Here is a 17,516-nt window from a genome sequence, read left to right as displayed (position 1 = left end):
TTTCTAACTCTAGAACATATCCGATCTTTTGGAATGCAACTGCTCTGTGAACGGTCGAAACGGATTTAGGGGACTTGCACGTTAAAAATCGGCGGCAGACGACACTATCTGCCTTCAACCAGGAGGAAGGAATCTGAGAGTTCAACGACCACAGCGGATGCAAACAGAGAGTGTCATTAAATCACACATTCATGGAAGATGAACACTTGTTTATTTTGTAAGTTCCAGAACAGCCATGATCCCATAGCGAATTCACAACATGGCGCTCGAGTTCATTCTTAAAGCGATAGTATCCTCTATTGGTAGTTAACATTTTTTACATTCAAATCCCACCACACAGACAGCATTCAATGGGGGAAAGCGAGGTTTTGGATTTATTGATATTTTTTGGGACATCGCTGCGCTGTTAACATCCATGAGAACTTCCACAAAACTGTGTGTCCTCTTCTACATTTGCGAGACAGTTATGGTGTGTTCACACAGGAAAACCAAGTCGCATAGAAGTGGTATTAGTTTAAAATGTGAACAATCTCACAAAACCATCGGATTTCAACAACAAAAAAATCTAAATTATGCATTAAGCTCTGCAGCGTTACCCTGGACAAAACAACAAACAACTGTGCCCAATAATAATAATAATACACAAATAAGACGAACAACATTGGCATTCTGAGCAAACTTTTTTTTGCAGCTGTCTGATAGTAAGAATAGAACAAATTATTTACTTATCATTCCACTTTTTTTATATCACAGAAGCAAATACATTCTGAGCAGTTTTTGTTTGATTTATTTTACAGGCGTCTAATTTATTGTTGTCCACCTTGGAGTCGGACAACAAGTCTGCAATTATCAGTGGGGACGCCAGTATTCTGATAACCCATTTGACTCTGAATTTTGAAGGAGAGAAGGTCTGTTCCCAAGTGACTACATCAAACTTACTATTTGGATTTGTGAAAATAAACTTCAGCTTCCACTCTATTTGTGCTTGATAGTACTTTGTCATCGATAATAAAAGGTGCCACCACGCCTATCTGCTTTTATCTGACTTTTAGCAAAGCTGTTCAGTGCGGAACACATAAGGTAGGGAGAATGGAGAAGCCGATGGGATTGAAATATTACACACAAAAAAAATAACAAAACGTACAACACCAAGTTGTAAGCTATGAAGGTGACATTGGCAGTCATGTACAGTTAAGCAGTGTGCAGTAGAAAAACAATCGTTTACAGAAAAATTAACTCAATTGCCTCAAGAGTCGCCGGAGCCAGGGTCTGGGTGAGGTTGGGCCCAATTGGGTTTTCCAAAAGAAAACTTACGATTAAACAAAATCCACTGTTCTCAAATATGTTTTAAAAAATGCTGCATAAAATAAGATCTAAAAATAAAAAGCATCAAGAATTAAAGTGAAAATAAATCAATAAGTAATATATAAATCTGTAATTTGCGTGGGCTGCATTTACATCAAAGCGACCGTTTGTATTATTTGACCACTAGATGTTGCTTTATTGTACATGCGCTAAAAAAGGAGACAAACTACAGAAACTTAAAGTGACAAAAACTGCAACATTTTTCTTTTTTTTTGCCCAGCCTTTGGCAATGGAAGAAAAAAGGAACCAGAAAAGGGAAAAAAGGGAAATAAAAAGACAAAAAGGGGAAACAGAAAAAATAGGAAAAGAGAAAAGGAAAAAGACAAAGAAAGGAGGAAAAGGGGATGAGAAAAGGATGAAAAAAGAAAGAAAAAAAGAAAAAAAGGCAAGGCAACAACAAGGAAAAAAGGGAAGGAAAAACTACATTTTTATTTTCATTTTTATTTTGGGGGTACCTGTAGCAGCAGGATGTCCAACAATGATGTCAGCTCCATCTTTGTGAGGCTAATGTAAAATAAATATAAACTTCTTTACTTGTGTGTACTTTAAAACATGGACCTTTATTCCATAGTTCATGTATTTTTTAACAAAAATAGCAAGTCCCTTAAGGTTTTGAGGAACTATCAATTAAATGCCCGTGCTTGATGCCAACTGGCTTTGTAACTCAGTATTATTCCTACGAGTTGGCCATACATTTCCACAATTATCTCGAATTTTGTCAGGTAGCGCTCAATGAAAAATCAGTCAATATACCAGAGCAATCCATGTTTGGTTGGGCAATCCAGTCTCCCTGTTGCATTTATTTTGGTACAAATCCTGCGTAAGTCGTCATTTTTGTGCTCTCGCATCAATGTCCAATGTCCAACGTCCCAAAATTGTCTTATTTTCCATCGGTCCTGAGTCTGTCAATATGCACGTGCATCAAGAACAAGCGCAACAGAGGCTGCAAATGATGACATAAATCAGAGGTGGTGAGCGCTTGGAAAAACGTTCCAAATTCTGTTCAGCTCCTTTAAATAATTAATAACCAGGCTCTATTTCAAAATACACACACTTGCATGTTTGTGTGTGTGTGTGTGTGTGTGTGTGTGTATGTGTGTGTGTGTGTGTGTGTGTGTGTGTGTGTGTGTGTGTGTGTGTGTGTGTGTGTGTGTGTGTGTGTGTGTGTGTGTGTGTGTGTGTGTGTGTGTGTGAGAATGTTAAAGGGTGAAGTGTAGAAGCGCAGATTGTACCTAAGACCTACGCCCTATTGCAGGGGTTTGGAAACCTATGAGCACATCTGGCCCGAAGACAAAATTTCAACTATGCATTCCATCTTTAATGTGAGTGCCTACTGTAGTGCACGCAAAGCCGAAACAATGCTAAAATTCCTGATGTTACGGTTCTGTATTATATATGGCATATTTTTAACTAAAGTTTAAGGTAAAGGTGTCACACCAAATAGACCCTGTTTTGACTGTGCACTGCCAAGGAATCCTTTATATGGAAGCTCATTAAAATCAATATTCACTGTTGAGACAATTTATGATAGAAAAAAGTCAGAACAAACTGTAAACGCTACAAAACACCAGAAAAGCACCCAAAGCAATCTGATTGGGAAAGCGGTAGAGATGGCTCTCCACAGAGCGCGTCACACAGGAAAATAGTGCTGATGAATTTGGCTATTTTGTTGAATTCTGTCTTAAAATATATAGTGTGGCTCTCTCTAAAAATAATAAGATTTTCTTTGCTTTAATGACTCTTTGAGTCAAAAAGGTTCCTGATCCCCTGCCCTCTTGTCAGGTGCGCACAAAGTGTGTATATTGAATACAACAACAGTACACGTAACAGAGACTGCGCCTTTCAGTATGGTGCGCTTCATGGTCGTGAATATGCAGTAAGGCTTTTGATAAAAGGTATTTTTTTCTTGAAATTATTTTCCAATTCTTCCAATGTTCTTCCAGAATGCTTCAACAAAATGTCATGGTGCCTCCTGCTGCCAGAGATCCACTCTCGAAGAGGTACAAGGTGGAAACGTTCCCTTTAGTCTGTCACTGTGATGACTACGTGGTCATCTTGTCCTTTCCACAACATCTCGCCCTCAAAATCCAGCATATTGTGCTTGCGGCACCGCAGAAGAATGCCGACTACCTTGTCCGAGATCTTCACGTAGCGGTCAAAGAGGCGCCCGAAGGTGACCGCCGTCCTTCCCTGGCGGTCCTGGTAGCCCATGTCCCGGATAATCCACACCATCTCCTCCATCTCCCGGTGGATGTGCTTGTGAGCGCGCTCGCCCCGTTCTGCAGTCTTAGAGCCTTCTTTGGGGCGACCGTATCCGCTATCGCCCCTGTGCAGCCGAAGGCTCATTGCGTAGTCGTAATCAAAGTCTTCGCTGAAGGGATTGAGTCGCTGGCCTTCCGTGTGCTCCTCAGACCACTGCTTCCAGCGATTCTTTATGTCGCCCATGGTGGCAAGCTTGATCTGAAAGGGAGACAATCATTATCAAACACCACACGAGGTAAACTACTAAATCTACCACCCATGTTTTGTTATCACGTCTGGAACCATGAAAATTGAGATTTTAATCTATTTGAAAGTGTGATTTATAATCAAAAGTATTTGAAGGAAAGTGAAATGGGGATGTATCTACCCCCTAAAGCCATATACATCAAATGGTCTGTTTTTCAACAGTGGCAACAATGGCCTTCTATGACTTTCGATAGAGTTCGAATGGGGATTTTGGAAATCTTGCTAATGCAAAGATTTTTTTAAATAAACCCTGTATCGGGATCTGGCACACTACCTTCTCACGAGGGTGCGAAACCGGACACACTTGTGCCCATCTCCCCACAATGGTTTTTAGTTATCACAAGACTTTATATTGACCGCTCGGACAGCACACTGGGTCGGGTCACTGCGATTGTCAACTTGGTTTCCATATCGATGTCATTTCTGCTGTCCTCCACTATTGGGTCAATTTCTTTATGTTGGGATAGTTTTCTGTTTTGTGACCACTTTTGTGTTTGTTATTTTGTACCTCCTTTGTACCATCCCTCATTTTGAGCACACCTGCCTCTGTTCTGGCTTACCTGCGTTTGGCTCCACCCGCAAAACGAAACCCCCTGACATTTGTCGGCATATGAACATGTCACTGGCATGGGTCTAACAGTATCCAAATATCATGATAAATATTGTATGAGAACACAATATCATACCTGTCAACCTGTACGGTTTTGCCGTACAAAGTACGTTTTTTATGCATTTTAAGACGAGTACGACATACAAGGAAATCTGTACGGAAAAACGCAAATGTGTCAATCCCATGCGTCTGCCGCCTGGGGATTTCCCATCATGCATCATTCTGAAAAAAACAAACAATATGGTGTACGATTATTTTGTATTTTGTACGGGAAAATATGACAGTTAGTACGGGCATGGAGCCATGGAGATGGACAGGTATGCAATATGGTAATTATCACAATTTTTTTGGGTAGGTTGTCAATATTTTAAAAAAGCTCACAATACATGTTATTGTTTTTAAAAAAAAGTACACACGCATTGGATTTTTTTAAGGGATAGCTACTAATAATGCAGGCCAGTATCAGCATTTTTTTCCCTTGCGACTTTTTTGCCCCAAAAATATTTTCAATCAGCTATTACTTGTCGCTCAAAACTTCCTGATTTCCCCCTTTGTCACACCTGAATGCTATGTTTTAGAACATGCTGTCCTCCAGCCGACAGCTCGCTTTGCCTTTCTTAGGCCACCTCGTCTTGGCTGCCTGCTTGGGGTTGGGTTTCTCCCAAAGACGTCAGAGAGACGGTAGTGTTATGTGCAAGAATCTTGACACCCTTAGTATAAAAACGAAAATAAACCAAAACATTCACAGTTTTACTATAGACATGGCATATGTTTTTTGAAATCTGAAAAAAACGACAAAGCAAAATGATTCTGCGCTAGGTTGCGCTTCAAGGTCGTGTTAGTAATAAAGTCAATTGTTACTTTATATTGTGTTCTGATGCTCGGTCACACATTACAATGTCATTTCGCAATGCCGAGATCCAGTTACGATGTCAAGCTACAGTGAAGTGCTTTTATGTGACGTCGTAACATCTCTTAGAATGTGGTCTCATTCTTTGGCATCCTTCAAGGACGCTCTGCTATTTTTCTCCCAAATCAAAGTTAGATTTTATACTACACTGTAACGCAGGGGTCCCCCAAAATGTTTCCTTATCACTTTTACTTTTTCTGATGAGGGGCCGGTTTGTAACAGAAAAAGTGTGGCTGTTTTCAAAGAATATAATAATAATATAATATCAAGAGGCACTGCTAGAAAAAACATGCTGACTACAAAAAGCTAACTGTAAACGAACGCTGAAGAACCTGGAAGCAGTTTTAACGGGACAGCAGTGTTTTTTCACGAGACTGCGAGTCAAATAAAAATTCTAAAAAGGCAAGCTCTGAAGTCGTGACGCTGATCGCCAAGCACAGCAAACTTTTTACGAAGGATACTTTTTTAAAGACTGTTCAAAGAATGCAAGTTACCCCCTCACACAGATTTTATATTACAAAATCAGGCCCGCTTTTTGAAAAGTTTGAATCCTCCTGACAAAATGTGACAAAGTAATTCTACAACATATCACTTCAGCCTAAGCCTACGAGATAATGCTATGATATTGCGCCTCAACAGGGGTCTCCAGTAGTTCCCGTGGTTACCAGGGTGCCTTCTAAAAACACTGAGGTCCCCGCGGACCTTTTTGATAATAGCTCACCATGCTGCATCATTGTTATTTTCTTGTAAAAATACTTTTTTGAGAGGCTGACTGAGTCTCTTTAACCCCACTTCCAATAATGAACATAGTAAAAGCATAGTAATGACATAAGTTATTATTTTAGAAACTGGGTACCCTTTGTGCTTATTAGTATTGAAAAGTAGCTCTCAGCTTGAAAAGGGTTGCAGACTCCTGTGCCACAATGAAAAGATATAATAACAGGCAATAGGATCACATTTCACCATTAATCTAAAAGGTAATTCTACTTTGTAATGTTACACCACAACATAACACTACATTTTATTGCTACAATATAAAAATTTGAAGGAGATACACCATATTTTCTGGACTATAAGTTGCAGTATTTTTCATAGTTTGGCCGGGGATCCGACTTACACCCCAGTAAGACTTGTATGTGAAATTATTAACACATTATTATGTCATTGAGTTTTAAATTTTTGTCACTGGTACTATTTATTATTTCACATGTTATTTCACACTAAATCGCACGAGTATTCTCAGGGCCTCATGTCATCTCATCTCCTTTCATTAGCTGCACCGCGTATCTTCAGTAAGGTCGCGGGGGTGCTGGAGCCCATCCCAGCAATCATCGGGCAGCGGGCAGGGGACACCCTGAACTGGTTGCCAGCCAATCGCAGGGCACACAGGGACAGACAACTCCCTCGCTCATTCACACCTAGGGACAATTTGGACTGGCCAATCCACCTGAAATGCATGTCTTTGGAATATGGGAGGAAAGCGGAGTGCCCGGAGGAAACCCACGCAAGCACGGGGAGAAGTAAATCCGGTAGCTGGATTTGAACCCACACAGGAGGTTCCCAAGACCTTAGAACTGTGCTGCACACGCGCTAACCACTGCCCCGCCGTGCTGCCCACTCTCTATGTTGATGATTTCCACCTTGAGCGCAACGTAAAAGCCGTAAGAGGAAGCCGGTGCATAGTCCACCTCCGGGACCTACTAAGAGTTGTTCACCCTAAAAGTGACACAGAGGATAAAGATTTGATTGGATTTAGTGATTTGGAGTTAAAATTATTGTTTGGTGAGCATGTTCTTTATTCCAGAGTTATTTAGATAACTCTTAATACGTTACATTGTTACTGACGAGCATGTCTAAGATGTGCACGTAAGTACCGGGTTCTCCATTTTATTTTAATCTAAATTTGCCTTTGAAGATGACAGGTATGTTTTTGGTGTTTGATTGTCTCAAATAAATTACCCCCAAAAATACTCCGAGTGTGACTTATATATTTTTTTCCCTTCTCAATAATGCATTTTTTTGCCTGGTGCTACTTATAGACCAAAAATTTGGGTTATCTGATCAATCAACTTTTTGGAAGCTTTTGATTATTTTAAAATGTCAGTTTCATGCTAAAAAGGCAGTCAATATTGTTTTAATAGTTATCTTTGAGAATTCCAGCACATTCTTCCACTGTTTTCTCAGCTATGCTGTCGATAGTGCTGCAATTACTATTTTTCAAGTGAATCGTGAAGCTTTATATAAAAACCCAAAAGCAAATAGGTATTTAGTCTGGTTGCTCTGTGTGAGAATTGTGTGATTTTCATCGACAAACGTCTTCCCTGCGGGTGATCGTCTCCCCCAAAATACCTCTTTTTGTAGTAAAAGGTACCACTATTGCGTCAAAGATTTTATCAAATTAATGCCTATAGTTTAGTTTGAAAGGGTTTTAAATCTAAATATAATTGACCTTTTTGTAGCACACAGTACGATGTTTTAACTAACATATTGATGTAACCTCTAAAATTGAACACTTAAATGTAAAGTTACATGGTCACACTTTCCTAAATAGTTACAATCTTACTATGTAACACCACTACATAAAAGAACATTGCCCGATATAACATAATAATAATAATAATAATAATTTCCTTTGTATTGTCATTCTTTGTAACAATGTACACAGAATGAAATGTCGATACACCTGACCCGTTGTAGCGAGTCGATGCAGCCGCAGCCAACAGAGGGCGCCGCCATTATACCAATTAGGTATGACTCGGCCGAAGCGCGAACCAGCGACCTCCCAGTCTCAAAGCGGGCACACTACCATCTAGGCTACTGAGCTGGTATGATGCTACAACGTAATTTTTAAATGTAGTGCTACTACTACATTATGCTCCAATGTTGCACTACAAATTGATATTAATATGTAACGCTCCAGTGTAGTGCTACACATAAACATCACAGGGTAATGCGAGAGTGTATTATAATTTTTAAAAATAGTTTTGCCAATTTTTCAAAGGAAATTGCATATGATGCCAGTCAAATACCTGTCAACGTATATGTTTTCCTGTACTGTTTGCATTTTTGCTTATTTCAAATTGTGTGCGCCGTATAACACTTTTTGTTAGGGATTTTTTTTTATTATACTGCTACGTATAATAGGCAACACTAAATTTATTGCAATTTTCTGTAAGGTTTATTATCGCTTAATAACAGCAATAATTAATAAGGGGAGCAATTGGTTTAGGTTGACAGATATGCAGTTTGTTAATTTGACTATTATTGTGAACTGTTGTTTGTTATACAGATGTATTAAAAAGAAAGGGCTCAGGGTTGGGTCTTTTGAACAGGTCGTAATTTCTTATCTGAAGTTGTTCTCTCCCCTTTTATCCTTGCAAGTTCAAAATTTATAGATATCTTCTCTCTTTATTTTGAGTATATCCTAAACATTAGCCTTATCAGCAACATTATAATGCTTCACTATACAGTAATGCTACTCGTAATACTACAAAGCACCGTCAAGATGCAATGCTATATTTTAATGCTCAAACATAATGGTCCAATGTAACACTACATTGTGATGCTGTGATGTAACGCTACGATTTAATGTTACAATGTAGAACTTGATTGTAAAAGGACAGCATAATGCTACAAGGAAAAATTACATGCTCTAACATGCATGTAACAACACAACATCCAAGGTGTTAAAAGTAATTTGTTATCTTAGCGCTACCTTGGGCCTGCTGCTGATTTTTTTACACTTCAGTTCCAATGTTTCCGTCTTGAGTTCTGTGCTTTCTCCGAGCAACACCTCATCCCCCAAGCCACTGTCCTCTGTTTCCAGGCTGCTGCTCCTTGAGCTTAACTTCCTTTCCTGAAGCATTAACTTTTTGTCCTGGATGATGCCGGCCCCGCCTGCATTCAGCGCCCTCATGTGCCGCCGCCGAGTGGGTGACTCGTTACCCAGGAAGGGCTTGCTGTCCTCAGGAGTAGACTCCATCTTTCCGCAGATAGCGTTGACCAGATCTCCGCCGCGCTCTGTGATTTTGGGTTGAACTGTTTTAGAGATGGAAACGCTGCGGATAGACCTGGATTCACTCGAGGTTGTTTCCTTTGGTTGAGCGACTTTAACCACAGGGAGGCGGTCCCTCCGTTCCTTCTGGTCTCTCAGGTCCTTCTGGTCTACGGAGCTGGGCATCCAACCAACGGGAGCTGCATCCTGTTTGTCGGCGTGCTCTGTAGCCCAACCCTGCCAACTTTTCGCCAAACTGGCCACCATGGCAGCACATCGAACCTTCCTCACGGCGCGTTTGAGCGCAGGGGGCTCAGTTCCGGGGCCACTCATTCTTCCCAGAGCCACTAAGTCTCAAACTAATAGATTTGTAGACAAGGAAGTCGCAAAGCTGGTGCTAAGGCCTAATGATCCTTTTAGTCAGCTTCTAGATCTTTCGTGGAACGGCGGCAAGCCTTCAGGATCGTCGCTCGCTCACTCGGTCACTGGGTGAGACGCCTGCTCTGGGCCCTTTAAATAGAATTGTGGCATGGGTGTGTGTGTGTACGTGTAAGGACTCCAGAATGGTGGGGGCAACAACGATACGAAATCTGGCGTCAAACACACACAAGCATGCACCATACAAACATGTTCACTTTCAAAAAGACACCACAAACACTTGCATAAAGACTCTTATAAAGACAACATAAAGAAAAGAACGCAGGATAATTAGATACAACAAAAACAACGGTTGTGGTATTTGGGAAATCCAAAAGTACATTAAAATACAACTAAAGTTAGGTAAGGTTAAAATTAAAAAAAAAATAGTTTCTCTAAGGGATTATTAGCCATTATTTAACCTGGAGATCCCATATAAATAGCATAAAATCCAAATCAGCAAAAAACATTGCCGTGATGAGTAACTGCAGACACACAGTTTATTAATTTTACTTAATTTAAGTTATTGTATGGAGATTTGAGAAAATGGATATGAGAGCAATATAGAGTCGCGTATTCGATTACAGAAGGAAGCTATTAAGATTGTGCATAACGCAGGGTATAAAGAACATACAACCTGTTTTTAAAATCCAACATGTTCGAATCTGAAGATAAGGTGAAAGTTGGATCTTTTTTATTAAGACAAGTGAAATGGCCCGGGGCTGTTAGGCCGATAGTGGTCGTTTGTTGGGAGCTCCAGTATCCAATATGGCTGTAAGAGGGTATTAAAGACCCCACCAAAGCAGACCACACCAAAGCAGATGTTTATCAATTATGCTGGTAGTTTTTGGGTGTGCCTTGACTGGAAACCTAGCCAAAGACACTCACGGAAGCTCAAAGTACAACTGTATACATTTTTGCGAAAATTGGTTCAGCCGTTTAGGAGCCTATAAATCACACACACACACACACAAACACATGCAAATTTTCATTTTGTTAATTAGATGTTGATGTTGTTCCTTTTTTTGTGCTGTGCCTGAATAAAGAGCCACAAACAACACAAACATACACAAGATTTGTGTATTTGCTTTCGAGGTCCCTGCAGGTCTAAAAATAGCTACCACCTGTCAACTACAGCCCGCTGAGACAAATTCCACGATGACCCTGCACAAGTGTGTGTATTTTCCAATTGTTGATTACACACAGTACTAACTATAATTAGTGTGAATGTCTCACAGTGTATGTATGCAAGTATTAGCGCATGGCGACAAAATGCAACTACTAACGCATGCTGACGATATGGACGATGAAGACCGAATCACTAATTATATTTGGCTGTATGAGACTTCTTTTTAAATCTGGTGTCTATGAGCTCATGCAAAACCATGACGTGATCTGCACAATTTATGGTGTAATATTACGGAGCAGTGAAAAAGCATTTGCCCCCTTCCTCAATTATGTGTTTTACATGTTTAGCACTCACAATTTTAATAGCACGCAGAGACAATCCAAGGAAACACAAAATGCAGTTTTGAAATGTTGATTCGATATATTAAGCCACAGAAAAATAGGCTTATGTAAAAAAGCAATTGCCCTTCTTTGTTAAAAAGTAACTGTGAATAACCACTGTTTTGGGACAGCTGAATTCAATTGCACAGGCCACACCCAAAGTTGACTGCCACTTCCTGTGAATCAAGAAATGACAGAATCTCTTAGACAAAGAGATTTGAGGCTACAAAATCTCAAGAACACAATTGGTATAGAACAACCCAAAGAAACTCCAGAAAAAAATGATTGAAATCCATCAGTCCGGAAAAGGTCACAAAGCCATTTCCAATGCTGTCGGGCTCCGGCGAACCACTGTCAGAGCCATTATCCACAAATACAATCCCCACCAAATTCAAAGTCCCAACCTATGCCCTTTATATAATCATATATAAATAGTGTGGGTTTCATAAATTATGATTTTAAGTTTTCTGCAAATAACTTCATTTTGACAAATTTCTACTCCCCTAAAACTTACACTTAATCTATTTGTTTAAAATTAAAATATGCATGTATTTATTAACATTTTGGGCGGAGTTTTATATTTCGATTTCTATCATGTTGAGTAACCCGTAGTAACATGTTTTTCTTCTTGAATATAATTAAATTTGTTCTTTCATTATATATTTATGATATTTTTGGTAGGTTCTGTGGCAGTGGGTTGTGTATTTCACACCTAGGCTTTCTGTTTCAGTATGAAATGGTGATGTAGTACTTGCGAACAAATCTGAAAGTGTATTTTCTAGAGTGCAGGCTAGGAACTGGTTCTACTTCGTCCGGACAGGAATCGAACATATTGACGAGACAATGAACACTCTTCATTGTTAAGTTGTAATGAAGATTTATTTAGAGAACATTGCGCGGGTCAAACACGATGCTCTGCTCTTGCACGGACAAAGAAAAACGTAGGAGCAGGGCAAAAGAGGGCCGAAGTGCCTAGCCGGAAAAGGACAAGGCGCCATGAAGAAAGCAAAAAGCGGACTTTTCGAACACGGATTTTATTACATGCAGATGAACAGTATGACCGACTCACAATAGTGGTATTAATATTAAGGGCGTATGTGTATGTATATATCGATTGAAATCTATTTCACCACTCTATGAGCCAGCTCTTGTAAATAAAATTTTAATTTTAATTGTGATTTGGCCCCCACTACAAGCCTGGTTTTCTGGGCCGACGGCGCTGGCCGCCGTGCCAAGTACAATTTGTTCAGGGAGCTGGCAACACGGACTCAACGAGACGGGGAGTGGCAAGAAAGGGCCCCGCATAGCACAACACGTAGTGCCTGTCTCTTGTAAGAAAATCGAAGTACACTGTGTAAACGGAGACAAAGAGGAACAATGATGAGTGGATAACAAAAAAAAATCAGAAAGAAAGGAGCTCAATCCGACCAGAACATAATGATTTTGGCTCAAAAATCAGATTCTGGGCTTGAGATCTTACCTCTAGGCTGAGAGTGGCGGACAAAACATTTCCCCGCCTGACTTACTTGCATCGGAGTTGTTCGACCTTTTGCTATTAAATCAACACAACAATACATTTCCTTGTGCAGCATGTTCTCTTCAAGATTAAGGGCTGTTGATGCAATCGCTTTGGTAGATTAGCACCTCTCACCCAACCATAGTTTGTGAAACCAGTGACGTTTCCCAAGGCCCGCTAGGAGGCGCTGACTCTCCAAATTGGAATCTGATAGGCTACACCAACAGCTTTATCACACTATTACGGTAAATGGCCTTCAGGATTTTTTGTAAAGGGCTCCGGGTTGATTTCTGAGCCTAGAAAAACCCAATGTGATTGGTTCAATGCGTATATATAAAAGCACATATCTGAAGCTGTGCAACCAGGGAGCAGCAATGAAAGAAGGCTGGCAATTTGGAATTACTTAATAAGGATTGATAGAAAAAATATAATCAACATCCTATAATTCAAATATTTTTAAGGCCAGTAAAAAAGGCCTTTCTTGCCCTGACGCCCCACCACTGGTGATTTGTGTGCATGCAGGATGAACATTCTCATCCCATCCTCTCACGTGTACTCCAAAATAAAACCCAACAAGAGGTGTGTGTGTGCGTGTGTGTTCTTGTTTTCCAGTCTCCAGTTAGTTTCACTGTGAAGTACAACTGACAGATTAATTTGGGATATTAATCTTTGGCTGATATGAGAGTCAAGGAAGATGCAGGTTTGATATCAACAGGAGCCCCCCAGTAACCGCGGGGTAAAAACGGACCCACTCCTTCGAATGACTCCCCTTTCTCATCGTGGCCCAGTGACGCGATTGTTTTTATTTAGAAGAAGTCAAGCAGTTGTAAAAACATACCATGATGAGTTTCCTGTACCCTTCAAAATAAAGACTAAACGTATGCATGTTTTTAAACAGAATCATATAAAAGAGTAGAAAAATAGAGAATAAGTAATAAAAATAGCATGAAATCAAGTATATTCCATCAGAGCCATTTGTAACGTGAGTAATAGAGAAAATTACAAATAACTAGATGTAATATACCTTACAAACACAAACGACTTTTTATCTTTATGCTCTTTTTAGAGCAGGTGCTCCATATTTCAGCATAACAAGCTTTCATATATTTAAATCTCACTGCTACTGTTTTTTAAATAGTTATTGCCGTTTTTTAGCCTCTCTTTCAAGCCATGTTGAAAATGACCTCCTCGATTACACCATATCAATTTTACTAATCTTGTTTTTTACCAAGATTGTAATATATATATATAAATGTAGTGCGTAGACTCTATTGTGCTTTTCTTTGCTTCATTATTTTCCATTTTCCACCCTTTTGTCGTCTGGGCCAGTTTAATGTTGTTTTTTTAAAACTATAGATTATCACGTTTCCCAAATGGACAGTACGTCTTTTTTTCATAGTGTGGTAAGCTGGGAGCTTGGCAGCCAACAGGCAAAACAGAGTATTGAACACAGGCCAAAAGGTCATCAGCTGCCCAGTCTAGAGGGCATTGCTGGCTTGCGATACTGCAGAAAAGCCATCAACAAAAAAAACTTTTCCCACCACAGCCACCACCTTTGACCTGTAGCACTCTAGTAGGTGCTACAGGTCTCTTTAGACATTAAATGATCAGCTCAAAGACAGCTTTTTCCCCAGTGCCATCCTATACGAGCAGACGCAACAGTGAAGATATATACCCAGTTACACCCTTGTATCTTTCAATTTTGATTTCCCTCTATGTTCCTGCTCGGAGCCTTTGCTCAGAAAATGCTGATCTCGCAGTGATCCCACGAGCCAAGAAGAAATCAGCAGGTTCAAGAGTTTTCTCCACTCAAGGCCCGGTGCTGTGGAATGCTCTTCCCTCTGTGATTTGATCTGCAACCTCAGTGGAAGTGTTTAAAACCCAAGGTTAAAAGACACATCCAATAGCTTATGGTGTTGACTTCAGGTTGCCATCAACCGGAGATTCTGTTATTACCTTTATTCCATGTTGGGTGTCTGTTTGTTGTGATTAAGGGCTATACAAATGAATATGACTTGACCATTTTTTGCAGCTAAATAAATATTGCAAAAAATAGCCCAAAAATATATAGTGCTTTGGTTAGGAATTTACTTGCCGCACTTTTTACTTGAACTATTGCCACTATGCACGATTGTTTTTATTCTTTTTAAGGACTGGAGAAGGATGGGTGCCCAGGCTGTACTTGCCCAAGTCAAACCACAGGAAATGGAGCCCCATTGACCCTTGCAGTGAAGGGAACCACCTATCCACCCATTGTTATGAGGCCAGTCCCTAAGCACTATATTGCAAATACTTTTGCCTATTTATGCTGAGTCTTTTATCTTACATTCCTTTTTAAAGACTTCATAACATTTCTACCCTGAACTGCCATATCTTGTCAAATACAAGGTTTCACGACATTGATCACAATTAAGAAAATTCAACAGTAGCTCAGGAGGTAGTCCAGGTCCTTCATATCATAATTTTGCTTTTTTTTTAGAAAAGTACTTTGGAAATTATACTCATGTTAGTATTATAACACTACAAGCTGATAGCGATCTAGCTGTGATAATTTCCTTAATATAACCGGTCTCATATCCAAAGGATTTATTTTGAATGACTAAAGCAGAAAGTGAGATACATGTACAGTATATTAATTTCACCATTGGACTGCCTGTGTGGCTGTCCCATATAACGGAACATTTCTTTATTCATTTCATCTCATTGTCAGACAAAGCACATGTAAGAAAAATCTTTTGTAATGAGACCGTGAATAAGTATAATGCACACAGACGAATAGTTTTTTAAAGTAATGCAATTTATTAACATCAAAAATTAACTTCTTGCTTCCAGAGTTTCAGCACCATCCTTAGGCCGAAGATGGTTCAGACAGCACCTGCAAAATGAAAACATACATATTATATTCACTGGTTTCCACTTAATGGAATGCCTTCAGTTTTTTCCCAATTTAAAATTCAGACTGTTACATAGATTTTACTTCCGTTTTTGTAATTTTCATCTTTGATTCCGACGATTATCAGAATATTATGTTGCAGGGTTCTCTTCCAGCACAAAGCCAGTGTAGATGGGCTAAGGTTGGAATGGGTATCACCACTGCTAAACTCCTCTGCCTCCTGTACCATTTCAACCAAACCAGGACCAGTATGGAAGACCGGACCGGACTGGAGCGGAGGCTTTCCTTACAATAAAATCATACCCCTTTTGACCTTTCAGTTTACTATGGAAACCTTTTGAAAAACTTCTAAAGATGCGTATTTCCCCGTAAAATGTTAAATTTGTGCTGCAGCATTCTACGTGCTCTCTTTTTAAGCATGCACGTTGCTTCCAAAGGGACAGTATGAAATAATTAGTGCCATCTAGTGGTAAAAAAACGTCCATTTCAGTAAAAACAAACACATTCATTTGAAAACATAACTAAGATACACGAGTATCATATCAAAGACATTGAATATAATACATGGACGGAAAAATTCTCATCTCCTTTACATAGTGGAATCCTCACCAAGTAGTCCACCATGTGCGTCTGGCGTTTTTCTGCACGCGGTGGCACTAGGTTATGTTCACGATAAACTACAGTGGCATTTACTACAAATATTACGCCGCGGCGATAAAGAACAATTGAATCTCACGCTCCATAAATCGCCCGCAATTACCGTCCTGCACAACGCGTTCGTATATTTGTCGATTGAGGTATCGCAGCATTTCACTTAGCCAAGGCCACCATGACATATGAACAAAACTCGTGAAATCACTAATTTATGTCAAAGCTGAATAGTAAAGCGATACAATTAAACAATAAAATAAAAAAATGTTATAACCACGGCGAAAAACCAAGCGATCACGTTGAAAAAAGAAAAGCCACGAACAATCATGGAGACCCACCGAATCACGTCTACCTCGGCCACATGTAGCAAGATTGTTGATAACGCATGCGCACCCTAGCAGTCTTCTTCTTCTATCGATCACTTTTGTTTTTACTGCCACCCCACGGTCGATTTTAAGTTCAGAGATTTGGAGTTGCTCTGCAACCAGTGTCTGGCTGCTTCTTTTTTTTTTACTTTTAAGTAATTTAAGATAATCTAAGCATGTGCTGGTGAGTCGCCTACCATTTGTGAACATCACATCACACCTGCAGTTAGCATAAACACCATTACTACGCCATGTCCATTTTTTACTCATGATGCATTCTATTCAACACTTTCTAATACCAGTGCAATTATAACATTTTTTTTTGTTTGAACAATTTTATTGACACTATTAACAGCAAATAAACAATGTGAGGTTTGAACAATTTTTCGCGACAATTTTAGCAGCAATTAAGCATATTCACAATTTCGTTATATCTGACAATATGACATTTTTGACATTTTAACAATTTTTTCAACATTTTTAAAAGCAATAATGGTTTGAACAAATTTATTGACACTAATAACAGAAAACAATCTTGTCAATATCAACAGCAATCAAGCTTATTCACAATATTATATTTCAATATGACGTTTAACAGCAAACACAATGTGAGGTTTGAACAACCCTTCTCGAAAATCAAGCGTATTCACAATTTCGTTGTATAACATCTTTGTTAGTGTCAATAGATTCGTCCAGGCCAAAGTCGATTGTTTTTGTTCTGAACAAATCCACCGACACCAACAGCAGCAAAACAAATACGACAATCTCAACAGCCATC

The 17,516-nt window shown here is 39.5% G+C and overlaps 1 protein-coding gene and 1 long non-coding RNA gene across 2 annotated transcripts; both read right to left on the bottom strand.

The window, feature by feature from the left end:
- Nucleotides 1–338: 338 nt before the first annotated feature.
- Nucleotides 339–9,855, bottom strand: abraa (actin binding Rho activating protein a). The gene is made up of 2 exons (XM_088337579.1): nucleotides 9,109–9,855; nucleotides 339–3,825 (listed from the first exon to the last, which is right to left on the bottom strand). Exons 1-2 carry the CDS (start codon nucleotides 9,718–9,720, stop codon nucleotides 3,388–3,390), a joined length of 1,050 nt encoding a protein of 349 aa, XP_088193705.1. The 5' UTR covers nucleotides 9,721–9,855; the 3' UTR covers nucleotides 339–3,387.
- A 5,750-nt stretch (nucleotides 9,856–15,605) lies between these two features.
- Nucleotides 15,606–16,730, bottom strand: LOC148363621 (uncharacterized). The gene is made up of 2 exons (XR_015850610.1): nucleotides 16,332–16,730; nucleotides 15,606–15,704 (listed from the first exon to the last, which is right to left on the bottom strand). It is a non-coding gene; the product is annotated as an uncharacterized LOC148363621 (long non-coding RNA).
- Nucleotides 16,731–17,516: the final 786 nt, after the last annotated feature.

Source organism: Urocampus carinirostris, chromosome 6 (genome assembly GCF_059441175.1).
Source record: "Urocampus carinirostris isolate Australia breed hairy pipefish chromosome 6, RoL_Ucar_1.0, whole genome shotgun sequence".
NCBI lineage: Eukaryota > Metazoa > Chordata > Actinopteri > Syngnathiformes > Syngnathidae > Urocampus > Urocampus carinirostris.
This window is presented reverse-complemented; position numbering and strand designations above follow the sequence as displayed.